Raw genomic sequence first — 20,354 nt, forward strand, 5'->3', positions numbered from 1 at the left:
TAAATAAACTTGTCTTGGCAACACAAAACACACCAGTTCAGTTGTTTGATATTGCACACCTGTAATACTCACTTAGGACTCATCAAAGTGAAAGTGCAATGTCTTCTAAGCCACACCGATGCTCACTACAGAGTGTGTACTGCACACGAGCCCTTGAAGTGCCGAAATCACAGTCAAAGTTACTGACGCTTCCGGTTTCACCCTGGTGTCTCGCGCGCTCTCGCTTGCTACAAACATATTACAGCCTTTTTATTCATTTCAACTCGTAACTCGTATTAAAAACGACTTTTGGCATGATTACCGAATGAAGACCTCCCTGAAGTTCATGGACTTCTTCAAGGCTTCAGTTTTTACCTCAGAGAGGACGGATACTCGCACCTGTGCTAGTTGACCAATGACACCTGTTGTCGTTTTGGCGGCTGCTTTCAGAGAAACTGCGAAATAAACAAACTACGAGGAGGGTAAACGTTTTGAATGAAGGCGTAAAAATGAAAGTGACGGTAAAGTTTGGGACAACGGGGGTCGTCGTCCCGTGTAGAGACGGTTGGATAGTGCGGGATCTGATCGATCAAGCAACGCAAAGATATAAGAAGATTGTCGAACAGGTAAGTTAACATGTTCACATTTGTTTCTTAAGTTTGAAAGGGACAACGCGGGTTATAAACGAGAGATGTGTTAATTGATAAGTCTACGGTGCTTTATGAATGAATTCAAAGGTTATTTGGTTACTTTTTATTTTTGTATTATTCCAAAAAAGTACCTGTGGGGAACTTTTCGAAAGCCTACTATAACGAAGGTTTGATTGCGCTTGACGTCATGCAGGAACGTTCCACTTGCTCATGAATATTAATTAAGTCGTGCTGTCTCATGAATATTACGAACAGTCCTTCGCCGTAGTAAGATTTGTAAACGGGTGTGTCACGTAATGTAATCTCGAGCTGTCAGCAGTACCACTATAAAGAAACATTCCAGAAATATCTGCAGGTTTTGTTTAAATATTCGTTATCTCTAGACATTCCTGTAATGTAATACTGTGGTAAAAGTTGTGTTCTGTGCCTCAAAAATGCAAATATAATATGTAAGTGTACACGTTATACGTCTAGAGTACATGGAGATTTGAGGTTATTGGAATGAGAACTGTTTTAAATGTTTAACTACATTGCATGTAGGTCAGTACCGATATAATATGTGATGCAAAAATGTATCAATTCATTTTTGGTCTTTTTTTTGTGGTATACAGTGAAACTTTACAGTGAAATAGTTTATGTGCTATTATTAATGGCCCTTAAAGCTTCCCATTTATCAAGGTTTAAGTATCTGTTAAAAAACACCTGTAGCTTTCAACTAGATATAATGTCAGTATTGAGTTGTTCTGTGGTCGTCTGTCTTGAACGTAGCTTTTTGGGTCAACCGTGAAATTAAATATGCTTTATTAATGATATTTAAAATGTTGGGTTCATGCTTTTCAATCATTATCTAACACTATCACATTATTATTTTTCTGCCTAAGTAGATTTTTAAATATCTGTACTTTTGAGTGTTTTTACTTTGGAAACATATATCATACTTTTAACTCCACCAGATTTCATAAATAAATGCTGTTTATTTACCTTTTAATAGGCTACTTAAGTACAAGCTCAAATTTAGTACTTCTACTTTTTATCCTTTCCTCAAGTATTTTTCTTTTTAAAAGTGGCAATGTACTAGATTTTTAAAGTACTTAAATTCTGTAATAAAAGGAAAAACATGTACAAATGTATTTATGAAGCATAGTGGAGTAAAAGTATGACATATGCTATATAATGTAGTGAAGTATAATGTAGTGAAGTATTTATTTTCTAAAGTAAAAAATTCTCATGAAGTACAGATGCTTGAAAAATGTACTTGAGTAAAAGTAAAGTACTGTCCACCTCTAAACATTATGTGGTTAAAAATTGTATTCTCAAATGAAAACTTGACATTTTCTGCCTATGTAGAACATGCTGCCACAAAACTTTGCTTCCATCTTCTAATTAATATTACAGATCTTCTATTTAATTTGTAAATGAAATATTCACCTCCATGAATGAATATTTGGCAAAAACGCATGCCATATTAGTCCTTGGTGCGTCAACCTTTTCTGTTTCTCTTTGAAACTGAATCGCTTGGTCACGTTAACATTCAAATTTTGCCGTATCCACTAAATGCCAGCTAGAATAAAGCGAGACTTGTGTGATGAATACAGCCACGTCATTAATTGTTCGCTATCTCCACATGCAGGTGGCAGGCTGTGTTTGATTAGTTTGGCCTGGGCTCTTGGGCGGTGATGACAGCGTGTGTAGGAGGTTTTAGTGCGCCTCGCTGATGGACGTTATCTGCAGAGATTGGCTTGGCGTGATGGGATGGGTCGGTGCCAGGCGTGCTGGGTGGATGTGGGCGCTTTATATGTTCTGTCAACCCACCTTTCAGGTCTTAAGCATCGCTGATGTTTTGAGCCCTTCATCTATGATGCTTCTGTGCAGACGTGCTCTTGGCTTAGATCTCGTGCGTGGTGGGATAGCATGGCCTTCACTTAATTTATCACTTGTTCGGTTTTATAGGAAAGACAGTATATTTCTAAAATATTGAAATATGGCAAATGTTCTTACTGGCGTATGCATTGCAGTGGTTTGCAATAACATTGTCAGATTTGCTTTATGTATTGCGCAGTATTTACAGTAGACAAATAATGTGTTCCCTGGAAATCGAGCCAATAATAATTGTGTTGCACGGCACCACTGCTTAGCTAATGCCTTTTCTACCAATTGATTTCCAGTTAGACCTTTTCAGCGGCAACAACATAAAAAAACATTATGTGGCCCAAACATAACTTCTGGTTGACCTCCGCAAGAATCAATAACTGTTGAGTAGTTTAATTTAATTTAGTCTAATTTAATTTAATTCAATTCAGGGCTCTAGAGTGCGACCTTATTTTTCAATGGTGTGACTAAAAAAAATCTGAGGTCGCACCGGTGCGACCAGCCGTTCGAGGCAGAAAAAAAGTCTCCGCGACTCTGAAAGTCTTCCTGTAATTCAACAACAGACACACATTAGGCCCATATCGTGGTCTAAACCAATCAGAGATAGTGAAGGGCGGACCCCCTCTGATTGGCCGTGGTCCAGATTTTCCTGTACGTGTGTGTACCAGAGGTCATATTAACCGAAAATTCTGTCATTGACAGATTTTTTTTACAAGTGACGGAAAAATCTGAAGGCCGTCCGTCCGTCCGTCCGTCATTTTGACGGATTACAATGAGGGCAATTTGTAACTCCTTGTTTCCCTTCATTAGAGTGTGATATGCTCGCGAAGGGACGTGCGTGTTTTCACCTGTCATTGTTACTGACTAGACATATGTGATGCGATCTGGGAAAACCAGTCGGATGTCGCGCTGGGACGCGGGAAAGACAGTTCACCTATCAAAGTAAACCACATAACATGAAGAATGAAGGAGTATCAATGCACATTTCCCGCCGGTCCTGTGTAAACTACGGCATGCAAAGTTTTTTTATACAATGTTTTCGTGAGATGACAGAGCTCCCCGTCTGCAGCACCGGGAGTTATCCAATCGCAAAACATTCAAGGGATGATCAAAGTCCAGACACTATGCACATGATAAACAACGTAAAACTTGCTTCACTGCTTATTAGTTGTTGTCCGTAATGTTTGCTAGTTTCCTTGTGTAGTGATAATGGCAGAGCTCTCGTTCTTTAAGTGTGCCCTGCACCATTTTCCTTACTTTCGTTTTATTCAAACGGTTTTGTACAGTATTTCTATAGACTTCAACACTAGGAAATATTTTTTTATTAAATTGTTATTAGAGTAAGTCTTTTACTACTCTAAAGTGACTTTTACTTGTGATACTGGACTGTTGTGCTTTTATTTTCATCACTTAATTTTAAACCCGTTTTCCTCCAAATTCCGTTCCTGAAAATCTTAGCGCTTCAGCCGACCTCAGCCATAACTTTTGTTACATACACAAGGTATGAGCAAAATAAAAACTGATTTGGAAAGGGCTTGAATATGGTATCAAAACTGTAATATATAAATTTGCACCATGTGTTGGGTTTTCCCAGATCGAATCACATATGAACATAAACATTAAAACATTAAATATATAGATGAATATAAACAACAACGGCTTCATTGGGCATTCAGTTGTATTAAAATACAACAAGTTCCGAGACGCAAGTACAGCGTGATGACATCACGAACATACTAATTACCACCTAACGCCACCTTGCACCATAGTGACGGGTAATAATAGATTATGACGGATTTTTTACAAGCCTGTCAGTCAAAATGACGGACAATAAAAAAGTCTAGCGCAACCTCTGGTGTGTACGTGTGAAAATGCGTGTGCTGCAGTCAGACAGAGAGAGGTGAGTAGACTATAGGCCCGTCAGATAAACAGAGTGGGTGTAGCGCGGATGATGAGAGAAGATGAAAAGAACGATTGACAACTTTTTCGTGAATAATGTTAAGTTAAGGCCTGATCGGTCCGAAAATCATAAGCAATGCTCTGACACGGAGCCATCAACCTCCCAGGTTATGTCAAGCCCTGGTCCATTTATCTAGAGATGTTTTAAGTTTAAATTTCAGTTCAGTGAAGCACTTTAAGCACCAACACTTTTTCAGTAAGTTACCTTTCTTGTAGAATTTGCTTCAAATAAAGAAATTTATGTTGACCAGATTGTTAGTTAATCATTTACAAGTCAGTTTTGCCTATATGGACAGCGATTAAAAAAAAAAAGTGAACTGGTAAAACTGCGGCGTTAAATGCGATGCGGTCGACAATTTGGGTGCACCTAACTTTTGTGCTGGTGCACCTGAGAAAAAAAGTTAGGCGCACCAGTGCAACCAGTGCAAAAAGTTAGTCTAGAGCCCTGCAATTATTATACATTAAATACAATTTATATACAATAGTACATGATTTCGGGCCAGCACATACGTCCGATTAAACCGACAGTATGCAAGTGCGGTTGAGATTAGACAGCTATGTTGGAGCAGAAAGAGATCTTTTGTACAGTTTAAGATGATGTAGAATGTATCAAAGTAGTTGGCTAGACTATTTTGGCAGGCCATGGTCACTGTGCTGTTGCTGTATTTAAAAAAAGGTAGCATTAACATTCTTCAAAATTAAACAACAACATAAGGTGGATTCAATCATTTCCTTTATCGTCTTCACTAAAACAACATCATTACTTGAAATGACACGGCTGTAATTACAGACCAAGGTGTGTTGCTTTTTACCCAGTTTATTTCAACACCTTATTCACTCAGCAGTCATTTGATGTTCAGTGTCAAGCTAATTCCACTGGTAATTAAGTTTTTTGAGGATTAATCCAAGATCGATTCCCAGAGTGCATTGCTAAATAGCCATTAGCACTTTCATTTCAATGCCATCCTTGTTGAATCATTTTTCAAGTCCAAGCTCCAGAGAAAATATATGATACATGTTATGTGTTGCACTTATACAGTATGTTTAGCCAACCTAGCATTTTAAATGTTAAATGATTTAACAGTTTATTTATTACAATTTAATGTTTATTTATTATAATTTTAATCTCAGTTTTCCGGAGCTGGTTGGACCCTAATGGGCCTTTTGAAAATGAGATTTAACAAAAAACAAAACGACTAGTTGTATCTGTCTAACGTAATAACATTCATGTGTCTAGCGAGGTCTGACTGACTGTTCACCATTACCTCACTGACAGCAGAGGAAAACTCTGCTTTATAATGCTGTCTAGTGCCGCTGCTATCCTCTGAGGGAGGCCGGGGAGCTGACTTGGCAGAGAACGATGCTGAGATCACTAAACGTATGGCATGCTTCCAAGAGCACAAAGCCGTCGCTGTCAGCAGCCATCTCTACAACAAATTGCCCTGGCTCTTGAATGTCATATTGGCTAGCAACAGTCAGTCCTTAATGGCCCCTGTTCTGCATATGCTGATGGATACAGTGCAGACGCCTTTTTGTTCTTGTTTTCTTTGGCTTGCGTGTTGTTAAGGGCCAAATTTACCTGAAACTGTTGTACAACACCTGTGTGGAAAAACTCATTCAAACAATTGCACACAGTTAGTCAGGAGCATCCGTTAAAACGTGTGACGATGTGATGATTGTAATTTGTCTGTCTGTTTAGTAATAATGAATGCTGATTGTTTCACAGACGAGTTTTACATGTGATGTCTAGTTTAGTTGCTGCTGTCTCAAATGAAACATAGACCAGTTCTCAACCTTTTTGACTCCCAAGGATTCAACAATGTTCAAAGGCCCCTCTGCCACTCACAAAACCTCAAAAAAATATTTTAGAGCTTAACGTTAACTGGAAAAACATTTATTAATTATAAAAAGGGCCAAATAATAAGAAATATCTAGGGTTTTTTCTAATTGTTTTTTTAATGTATGCTCATTTTGTCTGATTTTAAAACATTGGTCATCTTGAGCCCCCCTTGGAAGTCAGCTGGGGCCCCCTTTGTCCGTGAAGCACAGCTCTTTGATCAGTAGTACTAGTGATGCACCGGAATTTCATTTCTGCTTTATTGAAATTTTGTAGGTAGCGCTTTAGAGCCGTTTTGCCACACTTCATTCTGAAACCCATATCAGATGTAAATTTGTACAACCTCTGATATGTATGCAAACTTTCATAAGTTTTTAAGCATGTTTAGGCTCTCAAACACATGATTCATTTGAAAGATTATAACAAACGGAGCAATTCCTCACATCATCAGTGCTTGGGCCATAATTAACAACATCCCTTTATCCAAATTTCCCTGTAACTCAAAGAAATATAGAATCTTAGTTAGAAAAGTTAATGTGCTTCAACCCGACAATTTTTAACAGTAACGCGGTGCCAAAAAGACACTGAAATGGTTATGTTCAATGCAGTTGTTTTGATAAAGGAAAAAAGATTTTTAACATTTTGTTCTTCAGACATTCCTCTTTAAAAGAAATAAAAAAATGACCCACATTTGGTTTTTCATGACTGAAAATGTGATTCAACGAGCCAACTGCACATCTTAAAACATTACAGTGATATATGCCACGTTAATTTAGGGAAACTTATTAAGACATTAAAAGTACTTGGATGCAACAGAAAAAATATTCACCTTAACAGCCGAAAAATATAGCTAATACAGCTCCTAATATAGCTCTTTAGGAGGAAATTAATGCAACTCTTCAGCGCCTCACTGTGCTGATAACGAAACAGCGTTACAACTGCAGCTCCAAATGACAGTCCATTGAGTGCACTCGGTGTTTTTGTAAAGACGCCCGATAACAGAGAGCAGACCGCTGGCTTTAAGCGTGCAGGGAAAAAGTCCAGTTGCATCCAATTTTAAAATGAGTCAATTTTGATGGTTGTCAGTGGCGATCTTTGCAAAAATATCACTTGCAAATTAATATTTTTGGTCGCATATGCGACCATTTTAGGCATGGTCTGGAGCCTTGCTTTTCCACACACTTTACAAATATTTTTGTTCATACATGATTTTATTCTTGAAACGCTATATTGTTAGTTGGTTGTAATGAGTCTAAATCTCTCTGGATCATTTAAAGCAGTAGGAACCCTTTAGCTACCTCTGTCTGTCACCACTTGTTCATTCGTACGAACAGTTTGTGTGCGAGTCTGTGTGTGTAACAGGCACAGAGAAAGCTAGAGAAAGCTCCTTACAAAACGTATCAGTCTGTGTCAATCTGAGTTGCATTGAGAGGCAATTTTTCATTGTGGATTGGAGGAACTGACTTTGTGTGGAGATACTATCACGTTGTGTTTTAAACCGTTTTTCTGAAGATTCATATGAGATTAACCTATTGAATTAGAAATGAGAAAAAATTATATAATCGTTCTTTCAACAGTGGTTTTGTTGTGGTATTGCTCGGTTATATCAGGAATTACTTTGAAGTCCAGAGGGGATGCGATTTCACGAAGGGTAAGGCTTTTGTTTTTGTTTTTAGGATGTCATACGTTACCAACCGAACTCTCAGGAAATCCAATGATAGTAGTAAAGTCGTTCAACAAGTTTGTTCAGTTAGTTGCTGATGGTATTCAATGACAAACAAATCCATCTGGGCTTATCTTATCTCGGTCCGTGTGTACACATGATGGTGTTCGTTCCCACAGTAACTTCCCCTACAGCCGCTACACTTTTAATCGTGACAAATGGTTAAAATTCATTATTGTCATGTGCATAGTTGCATCTAAATTGACGACAGTTTTTTTTGGCTGCCTAAGAAATCAATGCGTTAGGTAAACAATACGATTAAGATAAAGACAATATAAACTTGTTGAACATAAGAACCTTAGTTTACTTCTTGTGGACCGTATCTTCTACTGGAATGATGGTTCCCAATGTTTTAAACTAATTTATTTAATCGCTAGTGGTGGTCTAGTGGACTGTGCACTGATGGGGACCCGAGTCCGAATCTCGTCTCGTGGTCCTTTCCTAGCTCCTGTATCCCTATCTACTCATCCCATCGTTTGCACTGCACAGTCTAGCAAAACAAACAAAACAAATTGTCCTTGTGAAAGCTTAGTGGTTAATGCAAACTTTTAGCATACACCAGATTGAAAGCACTTACTTGTGAATCACTGTTTTAGTGTAATCTTGGCTATGTTTTGTTTAGGCCCAATCCCATTTCTACCCCTTACCCCTACACTTTCCATGCGTTACGATTCTCTTTTGGCTGGAGGGGTAGGGGCCATATAGCCCTTCAAATGAAGATTTTTCGGGACCTCACTTCAAACGAAGGGGTATGAAATTTTTCCAACATGTCTGCTCATGCGAGTATAATGTAAGCCTTTATTTTTGGCTTTAATAAGGATTTATACAACAAATAATCATCTTGTTTATGTTGAATTTATGTTGTGTTCAGTTTCTTGTCTTGAATACTTGAAACGTTTATAAAAAGTTGCTACATTTTGCTAACGTAACGCATTACTGATTGCACGATAGAACCGCAACATATATAACTGCAAAAAAGTCATTCTAACCATGGCTGTCTCAAGAATGCAATCACGAACCGGGGGAAGCAGAACATGCTCCGAGCCTCTGACCAATTACCCTCTGATTCCCCGCCCTGACAGAGGGAGAGATCCACGGAATGCGATCACAAACACCGGGTTAAGAAAAACGCGCTCCGCCTTCCCAGGCCCGCGGTTGCGACCGCACTCCTGAGACAGTGAGTGTGGTGAGCTGCTTTTGACGAAAAAATTTCAAGGTCACTTTCTAGGCTGTAATCCATGAAACTGATATGACTACAGCTGACAGCAGCATCTTGGAAGTTTGTGATAAATATTGCCGCATCTCCGTAGGATAAGTGACGTGTTATAATGACGTATGACATTGTAGTAGTAGTAGTGGTGTCCCATTTCTTAGTGGAATGTTTTTAACACTTCCCATTGCCACTCTGTTTCAAGGGGCAAGGGGAAGGGGTATAAAATAGAATTGGGATTGGGCCTAATTATCATTTTTTATGAATGCACTACAGTAGATTGTAAAATGTGAATATAATTGAAGTTACATGGTGTCGTCCTTTTATAATGGTAATATTTATTCATAATGTATTGTTATAATAAAATATAATAATTAATTATTCATATTAATATTAGTAAATAAAAAACATCATGAAAAATCTATTTTTTATAAATATTAAATACTGATTCATTGTATGATGTAGATCAAAATATATCTCAATGTTGTCCAGTAGCCATAATGTGCAGTTGGACTCAATCTATCACTCGCTTCTGCGACTGACAGGAAATCGCACCTTTTATTGCCATCATCATTTCCCCAGTTTCCATCCATACGTTCATCCTCATGGAAAAACCAGAAGTACCACTTTCCTAATCACCTCTCTGGCCTAACAGATACACATTAAAGTACTATTCTAAACATCTATTCCTTCATAATGGTATAAATATAATCTCTGATATTTTTGTACATCCTTTGATTACAGAATTGTTCAATCTTGTAATTACACGAGTCCACGGCTTGTTGGTGTAACCAAACATCCGAACGTGATTAGTCTCTTGTATTGTTGTCAAAAGGGGCTCCACTAATGAACCTATTGTTTCCAACAGGATGGGGAGTTCCTGGTGCAGACGCACCATGTGGAGTATCTCGACGGGGGGATTCTGGACCCAGATGACATGCTTACAGACCTGGTTGAGGACAAAGATAAGGTAAGCTCACCATGGTTTTCAAGAAAAATCTCTACGTGTTTCAGACATCACGCTGTGTTTGCCAACAAAATGTAGGCTACATAAATAATGTGTGAGTGTTTAGAAAGCAGTACAGTTACTTGCTTTGCTCATGCTACAGTGTATTTATAGCAACTGATTTATAGCAAATCCTTTGACGTATAGTCAATGTTTAATGGCCTAGGTAGAGTTTATGAGGTATATGGCTCAAAACTGCTGATAAGGACTGTCATGTTATTGCGACGTTCCACGTTTTTGTTAAAGTGTAACATGTTTCCTGTCTGGGCAGTCGTAAACAAATGCAAGCGTAGGAGCCGGCAGAAAATATCAAAGGCAGTTCGATTCAGTGTGTGGGATTGTGCCATCCAGTATGGACTTGTTTAGCCTGTCCTCCCTGCTGTAAGCCGATTGGTGCACACTCTGATGACTTCACAACGACACTACTTTTGGTGAAGGCTTGTGTGTTGTTTTGAAACCAGTTTGACAACATTAAATCCAACAAAAAAGGATCTATACTTCAGCAGAAGCATATAATATTCTTGTGGTGTTTAGTGCGGCTTTATAATTATGTTTGATTAAGTTTCTTTTATTTGCATTTAAATTTTTTGTGCTCTGAATAATGGTTGAGTTTACTAAGATGTAAATTGTTATTCTCGGGGTGAAGTATGGTGCTATTAGAGGTGTGGATAAATGAAAGATATTTACCTCTAAACAGCTCTCTAATGGGTTTATATTTGTTTTATTATGGATATCATTTACAGAGGCTATGCAAATATGTACATGGGAACATGAAGCACATATTCATTATTTGAAGATATTAGAGGCGTAATGTAGTCATTCACCTAAATTTATAGTCTTAAATGCAATATCTTCCCTGCAGCTATTTATATGTGCATAGATGCTTTCAACAACTTGGAAGATGGTTTTCTTACATTATTTCAGCGCTTTTTTTGTAGAGCTTTGATAGTTTGTTAGCCAGTATTTGATGAGATTTTAGGATGCACATTATGGTTTGCTGTTCTTTTGGTTTGTTGTGTACTGATCCAGGTAAAGTCTTTATTTTTTTGGGTACAGTAGCTACACGTGACTTCTCGTGATTCTCTTTATGACTGTAGGTCTTTAGGTTTATTGTTAATTTTGTATTTTTTTTGCAGTAGCCTCCACGTCAGCAGCACAGCTGTCAATCTGCCAAAAAAGAAAAACTTTGAACATTTCACAAAAAAACTGAATGCCATTTTCCGGTTCACATTTTCGGTTAATTAAGGAGAATGTTTTCTTGCTGGTATCAATTCCTCCATAATATTGCATTCCAAACGCATGTTTCTTTTTTATCCCGAACGCATTTTCTTTCTATTTACACTGAAAAACAATTTTGGCAAAGCCATTTTTCACAGACACCGGCTCCATTATTGCCCATTATGCAGCCGAGCGGCTTTAGTCTCCGTTATGATAATCTTTATCCTCCTTTTGGAAACACTCCACCGAGACTTCACTGTTAGTACCGCATGCTAATCAACTTTAATACGAAAGTAGCGCGAGGGATGTCGCGGCATCTTCATTAGACCGTTCCTCACCTCCTACGGAGGTTGATTAGGAGTGAAGTTGCCATGGCGATGAAATCGTATTTCAGCCCCACCCTTACTCCGATGCCCATTAACCCCCAGCAGGAAATGATGGTGCTCGGTCTGACCCCTGGGCCCTGCCCATGAATATTCAGCTTGGTATGATGAATGACGCTAATGTGCCGAGTTTCTGTAGTCGGGCCCCGGTGGACCCCTGGAGACGGAAAGGTCAGGCTGTGAGGATTCGCCACACTGTTTCCTTCAGTCAATTAAACACTTAATCACTACGTTTCGTCTATTTAGCTTCTTTTTTAATTTCTTGTGCTGGTCTTTTGAAAGATACTCATTTCAGGGTTGATTATGGTGCTCTTTGGTGTCTCTTTCTGTGATTAGGTGTCTGATGGAATAGTTCACCCCGAAATGAAAATTCTGTCGTTTATTACTTACTCTCATTTCTATCTAGCTTGTATAATTTAAAAAAAAAATGGAACACTAAAGAATGCAGGCTGTCAACCTCAAAAAAGTTGTTGATGCAACTCGTCCACTGAAGTTATAGGATTTTTATATGATTTGTTTCGGCCCTAAAGTCAAGCCATCATTTGCTGAAAATCTTCTCCAATACAAGCGTTAAGATGAGATGTTGTGTTCTTGTCACTCAATTGATAGTGTTGAAAGTCGGGTTTGATACCCAGGTTACACACACCGATAAATTTATACCTCGAATGCACTGTAAATCCTTTGGATAAAAGTTTCTGCCAAATACATAAAACATAAAAGATTGAAGAATAAAATATCCTCTGGGTAAGCTATTCCTTCAATTCAACTTAATTAAAACAATATCTAAACAGAAAACTGTCGATAGATGTTGAACTTGATGATGCAGAAACTACCAATGCAGTCAATATATTGGCATTTACTTTTTCGAAACCTCACAATAAGGTCACTTTATGGGCCGAATTGAGTTCGTTATGATTAGTCCCACACAAATTTGCATTCATCAGACCGACGTCAACCTCCAAAGATAAATGTTCAGGAACTGTATATGTTGATATTTGATTTCCTAAATTATCATACGGACTATAGACGATTTCTCGCATATATCCTCAAGCTCATTATCATGCGTTCAGCCATTCGCCCATATTAAACCACTCTAGGTGATAAATGGTGTGTTTGTGTAAAACACTTACTCTTAAATCCAGATAATGACCTCAACCACATACTAGACTGTAGGTCAACTATAGAGGTTTTTTAAGATTTCTGTTGAAATTAATATCAGAACACATAGCTTTGTATAGTTTGCTCATTGTTGGCTCTCAAAGGAAAGGTTCACCCAATAATAAAAATTTCTTTCATCATTTACTAATCCTCATGTCATTGCTAACCTAAAGTATGACTTTCTTCTGTAGAACACAAATGGAGATATTTTAAAGAATGTTGGTAACCAAATAACTTTGGCGCCTTCCATTGTATGAACACTAAAACACCAAGACTTTTCCCAAAATATCTTCTTTTGTGTTCCACAGAGACCCACACCGATTTGGAATGACATGAGGGTAAATAATTGATGAAAGAAAATAAATTTTGGGGCGAACTTCCCCTTTAATGCAAAATGTTAAACGCTCACTTATTTTTGGCTTCATTGTCAAATGTGCGCATCACTTTTAAATGAACTGGTTTAGGCAGTAATACTACGGTAAATAATGACATTCTGTTGTGTGCTTTTGATCTGCTGGCAAACTCTGGCAAACATTTTCTGATCCAGCACACAAGCCCCCGAGCACAAAGTCTGGACCAAACAGAAATGATTTAACAAGCCTGGTGTTGAAAAACTCTACTTGACTTCACAAAGCCCAGACCTGAACCCCAGCTGAACATCTTTGAGATAAATAAGGATGCCGACTGCTAGCCAGAACCATCATCACCCGACATCGGCGCCTGACCTCACTGATGCTCTTGGTGTGAATGGGAGAAAATCTCTGCAGTCGTGTTCAAAGGCCTCCTGTAGGAGTTCACCAATTGCTTTGATGTTAAGGTCTCGACAAGCACACGTGTTTGTCCACATATTTTTGACCATGTAGTTCATAGTTCTTCCTTATTACTTACTGTAAAGCTTTAATCCATAACCTTTGCTTCTCTATCGCCATCTCTGTTTAAAACGTACATTTGCAGGTTAGTTTACAAACATAGTGTATTTACGTAAAAAATAGGGATGTGCACGAATGTTCGAATATTCGATCCGCAATAACTATTCGAAAATTTAAAATGCTATTTGAATATTCGTATTTTCGCAGTTGTTCTTTGTAAATTCATATTCGTTCGTTAAAAATATATTTAGTAGGGCTGTGCACAATTTACCGAAATATATATCACGTGATTTATGCACAGCTTGTGAGTGAAGTACGGTAAAATGCTGATGCACCCGAAAGCCAGAGGGCGCTCTCGTGCAGAAACTCCAAATACACACTGCAGAAGAAGACCATAACACACTAGCTGTGTCCCAAACAGTGTTGGGCAGTAAGTAACGCGTTACTGTAGTTTGATTACTTTTTTGGTAATTGAGTAATTTTACGGGTTATAATACCTAAAATAGTAATTAGATTATAGTTCCAAGCCCAGGTAACTATACGTTACAGCTGCGTTACATCGTTGCCGTTGTATCATTTTATCATTTAAAATGTAAAAAGCGAAATAGCTTTTTCAAAGTCTGGATGCCTGCCTGTCACACCCGCGACGTCATCAAACTGAAACGCAGAAATATGCAGAAGCACTAGTTAAGATATTCAAGTTATAAGAAACTAAGGAGAGACTTTTTACATTATGGAGTATGCAGGTTTAGAAATACTAGTTAACATATGAAAAAATGTTTTAAGTTAAAATGTCACAGAGTTTAATTATTATTATTGTTATTATTTACAGGGTTTTTCCTTGCTCAAAATGAGGCTGAGGTGATGCTATCTTGATCTTGTACACACACACACGTAGGCCTACCGTACCTTTAAGTGGCTTAACCAAAGTGACTTTGACATATTAAAAGTTCTAATAAAATTAGATAAAAATGACAATTATTAAGTTATATAAAACATTACTTTTATTCAACCAAACAGAAATGTTTTTTTAATCAAATAAAGCACGTAATCAAACACGTGCTTGTCAATAGTTAACATCCATGGTATCCTGCTGATTTTGAAACGCTTTTGCTTTAGATTTCACGTCTGTCATTTATTGAGAGAGAGATCGTAGCATGTGAATATCGTCTGATTGCTAAAGCTGATGAACGTTTAACTGCTGGCTTTCTAATTTTGCCGGCGTAGTTAAGCGCTATTCAGCTAATATGAGCCACGGGTTCATTGGATTACATTGCAAATGCAGAAGGATGATTCTAATAAAAAAATCATACAATACATGCAGAATTTGATTGATTACGGCCATTCAGACACTGGAAAGAGAGCAGCGGGAAGTCATTTTTACTGATGAGGATTTTGTGCCCCAGTTTGATGCCAGAAAGTCGCAATTTTAGCTTTCATGTGTGAAGAGAAAGAAATGAGTTGCTTTCAATTCTCTGTTATTCTCTGTGTTTCTTAAATACTGTATGGGGTCTTATGAAGTTGCGTAGTGGTTGCTAGTCGATAAAGTCCAGCCTCTTGAGATTCAGGTCCTAGTACATACGACTCCGTACTTAATGTAATGTATGAAAATTGATTTGCCGAGAACAGTAATAGTGCATGAGGTATCATTTATATCGGTTGCACGAATGCTGTTTCTCAGACTAAAAATCTTGACTTGCTAACCAGGGAGACTCTCATGACACTAAACATGAATATTCATTGTAGTCGTGATGGGAGGGCTGGTGTTGTCACTTTGCATTTCTGAGAGCATGGTTTGCTTTTCCTGCTGGATTCTAATGTTAGCAGAAAGAAAAACACTGCAGTATCATTCAGGTTGAATCTCAATGGACAGTCGTCTGTTTTGCATTCTTATTCCACGTGTTCGGCTTCTATTAATTTCACAGCCTGGGAGAGTATTTCAGTTCTTGACTACAAAAGCTTTGAGAACATGACGTCTGTGCCAGTTGTTTCTTTTTGAACTCACTACTATACATGCACAGTGAAAGGTTGTTATTTAATCAGACGTTTAGCACTAAACATGAGACACGCATCATGTCACAAAGAAGCTCTTGAGATGAAAAGGCATTGATGTGCACAATGTGCAGGGCCAATGAGTGAGACTCATATTGTCTGGACTTGTTTAGTCATGTGGTTTTGAGATGTTTTTACTTTTGTTGATTGTCTGTCTGGATGATATTATTTGCTAGGATTGTACAGTTCACTTATCTGTTGCTTGTATGGCATTCTTTTGTAAATGAATAGTTGTTCATACTATGGTTCAGTGATGTATGGCTGGGCGATATGCACTGTGAAAAAAAAACAAAAATTAAATTAGCTTTTTGAATAAATAAACTGAAATTATATTGAAATGACTTCAAATCTAGTTGTATTTTCGAATAAGTCGAATAAGTCATTTCAATAAAATTAAGTTCGAGTGACTTATAAAGCTAAGTTATTTAACATTTTAAAATTAAAGGCAGCTGAAATTGGCGATGTTTTTTTTTTTTTACAGTGTAGCTGAAAACTGTCTGTACACATTACTTCATAGGTTCATACTTCAAAGATACTGTGTATTTTGGGTAGTTGACAAATATACCTTAAATGTGTCCTATGGTGTGACATTAAAATTTAGAAATTAAACCGTTTATATTAATAATATTTATTATATAAAATAGCATAATTTTTCCTCAAAATCTTTGCTGTCGCAGTCGCACCATAGGACACTATTTACCGTTTATTTGTAAACTACCCATTTGTAGGGTCATACCATACCATTTATAATAATTTCATAGTAATATAATTGTACTGTGACGGTGGCCGTGACAACCGCACCACCGCGGTGATAAAGTGCCATGACTGTGGCAAACTGCCACCGGCGGTAGTGCATGTCACTCTGACAATAAATATGAGAGTTGCGATAAAGATTGCTAGTTGTAGCCTTTCAATTGTGGATGGTTTTATTTAAAAGATTTTACATTAACAGAAATGATTGGCATACGTTTCCGTTGGTGCGTTTGAGCGCAGGCCTGCACGGCAAAACCCAGGTTATTCTGCGGGTTTTGCAATGGATCTTGTTATGAAATGAACAGATACGTAAAATCAAAACTGGCTATGACCCGCTTGCTTGGTGTCGGAGCGCGCGCAGGTTTTGCCGCGGTTGCGGAGAGACATCTATTCATTTGCGCTCCTGTGCACATCTTCTGAATGCGCATTTAGTGCAGCTGTACACATTTTAATCTGGACAATGTCAACAAGTAAATTTCACATCAACGAGTCGGAAAAAGTAAAGTTTTTATGGCAATCTGAATAGGAAAGCCAATGTAGGTTTAAACAGTTTGTTTCAAATGGAATTGTTAAGGACTGTAAGGGTTAATACGCCATTTACTGAAGTTACTGCAACAAGAGCTTTTTTATTTATTTAGCTTTCTCATATCATTTAAGTTTTCGTTATTTACTGATGTTTATTTAAATGTTTTATAGTTGTAGTGTGCTGTTTCACTGATGGATTTGCGCGTTAAACATTGACTGATGTTTCATCCTCATTTATTTCAGATATCATATTTAACAATTTCAAGTATTTAAATAAGGTCTATATTTTTCTTCCACTCGTCATGTGGTTGCTACATGCAAATATAATATAAATATTATTTATATAAATAATATATATTTCTCAACCACCGCACCACCGCGGTCGATTTGTCTATTACCACCGCGGTGGTAAAAAAACTGCCACCGTCACAGCCCTATGTACAAGTTGTTGTTTCATTTAGGGGTGGGCCGATCCCGATATCCTGGATCGGTGTCTATACAGACATTTTTTGCTAGATCGAGTTCCGGAAGTGACGGGACGATCCAAAATCTGATCCTGTGCTGAATAATATTATTACGCGGCTCGTTGGAATGCTTGATTCTGATTGGCCAGTCGCGACATTTGCAGGTTCGTTATTCCCAGAGAACAACCTCTCAAAACTAATAACACATGGTAAACCAGATGCAGCAAATCATTTTGACAGTTTGTTTTGACAATTTAACTGTAAATTTGTCTTTTAATAACGTATATGATATTATATTTACAAATGATTAAACCAAATTGCCTGTTTGTGACATTTGAACATCGTTTCATACCTTAAAACCGAAAGTAAATGGCTTTTCTTCACGGAAGGTCGGCATTCGGTAAAAATGAGCTAATAAATTATTTAAAATTTACATTTCATGTCCAGTTTTTTCTCATGTTGCAAGAAGCCATGTAATAAGCGGGATAATGTACAGGCAGCCGGCTGTTATCGCAAAACAACCGGCTGCCTGTACATTATCCCTTACTTATCAAGCTTTAAGAAGGATGAGCAATTAGGAAACCGCTGTAAGAGTTTTCATGCGCTATATTTTAATATTTTCTTATGTCAAGCGAAAGCTTAATGTGAGGAGAAAACAAAAGATCATTACGTTCATGAAAACTCCGCTACTGTTGTCATTTGTAACTCTCCATTCAGCATACTCTAGTCTAGTTTCTTCATTTTCTTAAACCTTGCCATCCATAGGTTATATTAAACCTTTCAATCTGCAACCAACATTACCCTTCAATTTCCTTTTCGTAAGTGTTTAATCAAAGTTGCAGGCTGCCGGCGGAGCTCCGTCGTGTCTTCATCAGGCCTCACGCTCTCTGAAGCACTTGACTGACTGCTTGAGATCCTTTCTCGATCCTCGACTCACCCTCTTCACTCATAATTTGCTAACTCTCCACAAAAGCGTCAAGTCACACATCAAGCCGCTTTAGAGAAGGTTACAGAGTCAACCGCACCGTATAAAACTAATAAAACGCATTGTGCCAAACACTCGGCTGCAATTAAAAAACATAAACCCGCACCTGGGTCCCCACCCTGTCCACCAATCAGCAGTCATCACGCCCTTCATTATTATTATTATCAATTTCCACAGGCGCCCGCCACGCTAATTAATTGTCTTAACGAATGGGCCTTTGTTGATGAGATGGTAATGAGTCTGAATAGGCCTCTCGAAACAGACGTTGTTCGTCTGGGAAACACACGCTTATCAGATACGTGCTGTCGCCTCCCATTTCTCAAAGTACGTCTCGAAGTTGTGATGGATTGTAATTGTGTGTCTCATGTTTCTGCACAGAGTAATGATTTTTATTACAGAGGTATATTACATTTGATCAGGGGTGTTTTTTATACCTAGAATGCTTTATTGTCTTGTTAAGTAAATCATGTATTATGAGTCCCAGTGTGATATTCATCTGAAAGGGGCTGGTGACGATACGCTTGGATGGTTTTTAGAGGCCTTACCTGATCTTTGTTGACATTTCTCCTGTATTCTTTCTGTCCTATAGCAATTAACAGATATGGCATAATCTGACAGAACAGAACTATAATTTGTGGGCTGTTTCTTATTTGTTGGCATGTTTTCCTATAAGACTGTAAATGTTGTATGTGCATGCTGTACTTAAATTTTGTCAACTTTTAGGAGCGAACTTGGATGACCTCAATATTAGCAGATACTGTTAGCAAAAATATAGGTTTTTATTTTTGTGGCTTCCAGCGTTTAAAAAAAACCCACGAAATCCCAGATCAGAGGATCTGCAGGTTACATTTAATCTTTCAGGCTGGTAGAGAGTGAATGTGTATGTGCCCTCTAGTGGTGCCAGATTTACCAAAGAGGGTAAATGTTAAGACCGGGTTGATTTTATCTCAAGCACTTCCTATTTTTAGACCGAGTTTTTGTTTTCGTGGATTGGATTGCATGAAATGTTATATTAGAAATTAGAATGTCAACTGAAATTTTTAGTTCCATCATTTTAGTTTTATCATTTGGATATTGAGGTTAGCATTTTATTTTGTTATTAGTTTATTTATTTTTTATTTTATTTGTATTTTATTTGTATTATTATTTTATTTTATTTTTTATTTGTATTATTTTATTTTATTTTAACAATATTGTGCTACTGGTACGTAAATGGTCTTGCAAAATGGTCTATAAGACAAATGTAAAAAGTGAAACCCTTTGATCATATTACCAATACGATTCTTGTGTGCATTCGTGCAGTAGAGTACAGTTCATTACAGTGAGGAAGAAAAAACATTTTTAGGACTTTCTTGACACATCTCCAAGTAATTGCATTAAAAGTTAGAGAGCAGATGTAATTTGTGTGGGTGTAGAGGGAAGTGGTATTGGATAGACGGATGATCAAATTGACCCTGATGTTTCCGCCTTGTTGAGCCTTGCGAGATGCCCGATTAGCACCTTTGATTCCTCCACAGGAGCCTGTGAGCTTCCATTTTTCTCTGTTTCCGCTTTTATTTTCCTGCAGGTCAGACTCCAGGAACAAAGATGCCAAACATATAAAGTAAGACAGGCAACTTGCTTCCTGCTACTGGGATGTCAAATGCCTTGTAGTCAATTTGTCTCAAGCTGAGCATGTGTGTGTGCGTGACTGTGTGTGTTTCATTACTACTAT

The 20,354-nt window shown here is 37.7% G+C and overlaps 1 protein-coding gene across 1 annotated transcript in view; it reads left to right on the forward strand.

The window, feature by feature from the left end:
• Window positions 1–200: 200 nt before the first annotated feature.
• The window catches only part of pard3ba (par-3 family cell polarity regulator beta a), a 126,424-nt gene continuing 106,270 nt past the window's right edge, over window positions 201–20,354 (forward strand). Inside the window, exons 1-2 of the mRNA XM_057332435.1 lie at window positions 201–605; window positions 10,096–10,197. Coding sequence (XP_057188418.1) covers window positions 489–605; window positions 10,096–10,197 — 219 coding nt within the window. The 5' untranslated portion in view covers window positions 201–488. The remainder of the gene's footprint in view (window positions 606–10,095; window positions 10,198–20,354) is intronic.

Source organism: Triplophysa rosa, linkage group LG4 (assembly GCF_024868665.1).
Source record: "Triplophysa rosa linkage group LG4, Trosa_1v2, whole genome shotgun sequence".
In the NCBI taxonomy this organism is placed as follows: Eukaryota; Metazoa; Chordata; class Actinopteri; order Cypriniformes; family Nemacheilidae; genus Triplophysa; species Triplophysa rosa.